This window comes from Saprolegnia parasitica (assembly GCF_000151545.1).
Source record: "Saprolegnia parasitica CBS 223.65 unplaced genomic scaffold supercont2.669, whole genome shotgun sequence".
Taxonomy (NCBI): domain Eukaryota; phylum Oomycota; class Saprolegniomycetes; order Saprolegniales; family Saprolegniaceae; genus Saprolegnia; species Saprolegnia parasitica.
The window spans coordinates 1-4,091 of record NW_012157063.1 but is presented as its reverse complement, the minus strand read 5'-3'; the positions used below and the strand labels follow the sequence as shown (position 1 = coordinate 4,091).

Sequence of the window (4,091 nt, the reverse complement as noted above, 5' to 3'; positions counted from 1 at the left end):
GTATGTACATGGCGCGAACACATTTTCCCTCAAAGAGGCGCAGGGGCACGGGCCGAGGCTTATCGATCGTCGTACCATCCCCCACTTGACCGTAGTTGTTACCGCCCAGAGAAGCAAGTCGCCTGCCTATGGCATTCAAAATCGATCGTTCAAGGATCGAGGCGGCGGCTTGTTCACCTGGGTGAGAAGCGCCGTGTGCATCCCACCGGCGGCCACTTCCTTGACGCGAACGTCGGCAAACATCTAAAAACATATATCGACAACGAGATCTGAGAGAAGGAGGGGACGCGCTGAAGAGGGTAGCGCACCTCGAGCGGTGTCGGGGACGTGATAAAATCCGTCCGAGGCTTTGAGAGACCGAGCCGTCCGTTGGCGGCGTTCCCCCACACCAGCACCTGCGTCGGCGTCGAGGCGATCGCGTGGTAGGTGCCGGCGGCGAGGCGCTCGGTATGCTGCAGGTGCGGGTTGAGTGTAAAGTGCCGTCGAGTGACCATGTCGCCGAGTCCGAGCTGCCCCGCGAGGTTGCACCCGGCCACATACACGTGGTGGAACTGCGAGATGATAAACGACTGGTCACCGCCACACACGATCGAGCTCGCCGCGCACGGAAGGTGCTTGGCGTGGATCGGGACGTGGTACTGCTTGGCCTTGAAGCCGACCCCCAACTAGAACAGAGAAGGCTCGACTCGAATGCGCGATAGATGGCAAACGTACTTGGCCGTAGGTGTTATCACCCCACGCGAACACGCGGCCACCGTCGACCGAGCAAAGCGTGTGGTTGGCGCCACAAGCGACGTGAAAGACCTAGATCCAGACGCGATCCAGATGTGGATGCTCGAGCGGTGGTATACTTGATGCTGCGCGAGTGAAGCAACGATGGCCGGCACTCGGACGTTGTCGACGTGGGACTGACCCAGTTGGCCTTCCTTGCCCCGTCCTACCTTCCGTGAGATGAATCGATTCCTTGTACATGTAGCATCGCGCTACCAAAGCAGTAGAGGTGCGAGTTGATGTCGACAATGGCCGAGTGCTCGCGGCCACATGCGATTTGAACGGGGAAGAGCCACTTGCAGCGAAGCGGCGTCGGCGTGCACGCAGCGATCGGCGTCACCGTTCCGAGTCGCCCGTGCAAGTTGGAGCCAAAGGTAAAGACAAAGAGAGAGTCTTTTCGGAGGATCTGGACCGTGAGGGTGGTCACGGCACAGGACATATACCGGGTGTCGCAGTGCTTCGTGCGCTTGACGCGGTGCTCGAGCTTGACGCGCTGCAAGTCGACGTCGTCTGTGGCGTGGACTTGGATCTCGTGCGGCTTGCGGTGGCGCATGTAAACATGACCTACGCCGAATGGATCGTCAAATGCATGCATGGCTGCCAAGGTACCTCGGCGGGCACCACGGAAATGCCAGGCACGTTGGGAAAGCTAATCGATACGATGACGCAGTGGTGCTAGGATAGCAACATGGTGTGAGCACCGAGCGGTGTGGAAAGGTCGTGTACGGGAAGCGGCGGCTTGGACAACGAGAGTTCGTATTTGGTTTCGCTGCCACGACGCAACCGAATGCTGCTGACCGACACGAGCACCTTGACGTCGTCCGCGTGGCGCTTGGAGCGAGCTCGGGGCACCGGCACCGGCTGCACGGTCGGGCGTCGGTCCACCATGCCGGCCGTTTTGATGCCGTCGTAACCGACGCCTAGCCCTTTCTGTCCTGCTAAGACGACGACGCGAAATGGGGCATTTTGGATGTGGTCTGGTTGATGAAAGCAGTGCTAGAGGAAGCTTTGAACGCATGCGAAAGCTCTGCAACGGTATGTGAGAAATGCAGCACGAGTAGAACGAGGAGGAGTAAGAGGTTTATACGAGAGAAGCGCCGGCATTCTCTTTGGGAGGTTCGGAGCCAAGTTGTTGAATCTCAATTGACGTTATAGTTGTACAACTGGACGATGACACATGGCGTCGCTAGCTCTTGAAGAGACCACCACGGGCGGCGTGGAGCATTTCTTGAAACCGGGGCGTGTCGACGGGCTCGGACGACGCAGAGAGGGACGAGGTGAACGAGGACGCCATCTCCCAGCTGCTCGGCGCTCCAAGAAGACTGTTTGTACTGCGCACCTCGTGCTCCGAACGGCGGACCTCGTGCACGTTTGATGCGCGGTGGTTCGTGGCACTCAGCGCATCGCGCGGAAGCCCACTGGACCGGTGGCTGGAGCCGTGGGACGCGCTGCTGTCGCGGTACCCACCCGTGTTGATGGCGAAGATCAACTCGGAGCTCTGGAAGCGTGGCTCGGCCTGCTCGAGCTCGGACGGTTTGTAGTCGTCGTAGCAAAAAGGGCTGTCGGCCGGGAGATATGTCGGGGACGTGGCCTCGCCTTTCGTCGCCAGATTGCGTTGCTGCAAGACGTCTCGTCGGTACTGCACGAGAAGGAAGAGAACGAGGAGGCACCCGGCGACGTCTGCGGCGATGATCCACGGCGTCGACGCCGACGCATTGGAATCGGGGCCACCTACTGGTGTCATGAGACGACGAACGTATGTTTTTGGTAATGCCCGTACTCGTGGTAGTGCCAGTCGAGGACGTCGATGTGGGAGTCACGGTCGTTGGCGGTGTCGTTGGCGGTGCCGTCGTTGGAGGGGTAGGGGTCGTTGATGGCGTCGACGACGGGGGGCTTGACGACGCGGGCGGATATGTTGCTGCTGGCTTGGACGTCGTTGTTAGTTTCGGCTTTGTTGTCGTCACGGAAGGATGCGGTGTGGCAGGGAACCTTGTTGTGGTGATTGGGGAGGGTGCGGCGCTGGAGCTTGTGGGTGCGGGTGACGGCGGCTTCGATGAAGGCGCCGGTGTCGAAGGCGAAGGCGATGGTGGCATCGTCGGGCTTGCCGACGGTGTTGGACTAGGAATCGGCGGCAAGGGCGCGGATGTCGGTGTTGTCGTCATGGCAGGTGTCATGATTGGCGTCGGTGTCGCGGCGGGGCTTGGTGCCGGGCTGGGACTCGCCGTCACGTTGGTACCTGGTGACCACGCCGGCGTCGAGGTTGGTCGTAATGTTGTCGGCGCCACGGTGTCTGCCATAGCGCCTTGATGCACCATCATGCATGCTACCGTAAGCAATTGTAGCCCCCACATTTCGTGATGTGTAGTGTCGTGGCTGCGGATCTCAGACTGGTGGCGCTGTCCTTACAGCGCCACGAGACGGCGGCACCAGCTGTCGAATCCTACGGCTCTCTTCGTAGAAGGAATGACGTTGCTACACCATGAGCCCTAATTAAGGGTTCATCTTGCTACACCTTCATCGTGGTAATCTCCAGGGCCGCGAAATACGAGATGGAACATGTAGCGAGCGCAGTTGTAGAACCACTGGGTTCGAATCCAGCGCCTAAAGACCACATGTTTTTAAATAACGCAACGTGATTGGTGGATCGCATGATTGGCATCAAATTTTGACCAATCACACGTGTGCTTGCTATATCAAGCACAACTGAAACGACCTGGCCTGGCATGGGCAGCGGCGTCTCCACGATCGCCGGCTTCGAAGCTCTGTCGCCCGCCGACCAAGCCGAAGCGCAAGCTCAGTACGAAGCTCTCGTCACCGATGGAGCTTCGGACGAGACGGCGACGACCACCATTCGGGCCAAATTCACTGCGTCGACGGTGCACATTGAGCTGCCGCAGCTCCTGGACGCGATCGCAGCCGCCGTGGGCCGAGGCAAGACGCCGCTGGTGATCGACGCCAGCGACCGCGTCAACACTTTCTTTAGCTACCGCCAGTGCACGCTTCTTGATGGAAAGAAAATGGCGATGGACAAGAGCATGCGCAAGGTGCCCGTACCTGCGATCATGGAAGAAGCGCGAACGCGGCTCGTCGGAGCGCTCAAATGCGGTCACCCAATCGTCGTTGCCATGAGCCAATGCGTCGTTGACTTTATAAACACGTTCAATGACGCGACACTGCCGGTCGACGTGACTCGGAACGGAACGCTGGCGTTCTTTCCGAGCGACCTCGTGTGTTCGAACGCGGGGAAAGGGCTTCTAAACCACCTCGATGCGCTCTACCGCCCCCACGACATGAAAGACACGAGCAACATCCCGCTCTGT

At 59.4% G+C, this 4,091-nt stretch overlaps 3 protein-coding genes across 3 annotated transcripts; 1 reads left to right on the top strand and 2 right to left on the bottom strand.

The window, feature by feature from the left end:
• Nucleotides 1–308: 308 nt before the first annotated feature.
• On the bottom strand, nt 309–1,659 carry SPRG_17614 (hypothetical protein; the record flags this gene model as incomplete). The annotated part of the gene is made up of 5 exons (XM_012356974.1): nt 309–665; nt 715–804; nt 852–937; nt 988–1,335; nt 1,473–1,659. Coding segments are annotated over 5 exons (1,068 nt in total), but the record flags the coding sequence as incomplete, so codon positions are not given.
• Nucleotides 1,660–1,957: 298 nt separating this feature from the next.
• On the bottom strand, nt 1,958–3,068 carry SPRG_17613 (hypothetical protein; the record flags this gene model as incomplete). The annotated part of the gene is made up of 3 exons (XM_012356973.1): nt 1,958–2,502; nt 2,592–2,692; nt 2,761–3,068. 3 exons carry the CDS (start codon nt 3,066–3,068, stop codon nt 1,958–1,960), a joined length of 954 nt encoding a protein of 317 aa, XP_012212363.1.
• A 426-nt stretch (nt 3,069–3,494) lies between these two features.
• Nucleotides 3,495–4,089, top strand: SPRG_17612 (hypothetical protein; the record flags this gene model as incomplete). The annotated part of the gene is made up of 1 exon (XM_012356972.1): nt 3,495–4,089. A coding segment is annotated over one exon (595 nt), but the record flags the coding sequence as incomplete, so codon positions are not given.
• Nucleotides 4,090–4,091: the final 2 nt, after the last annotated feature.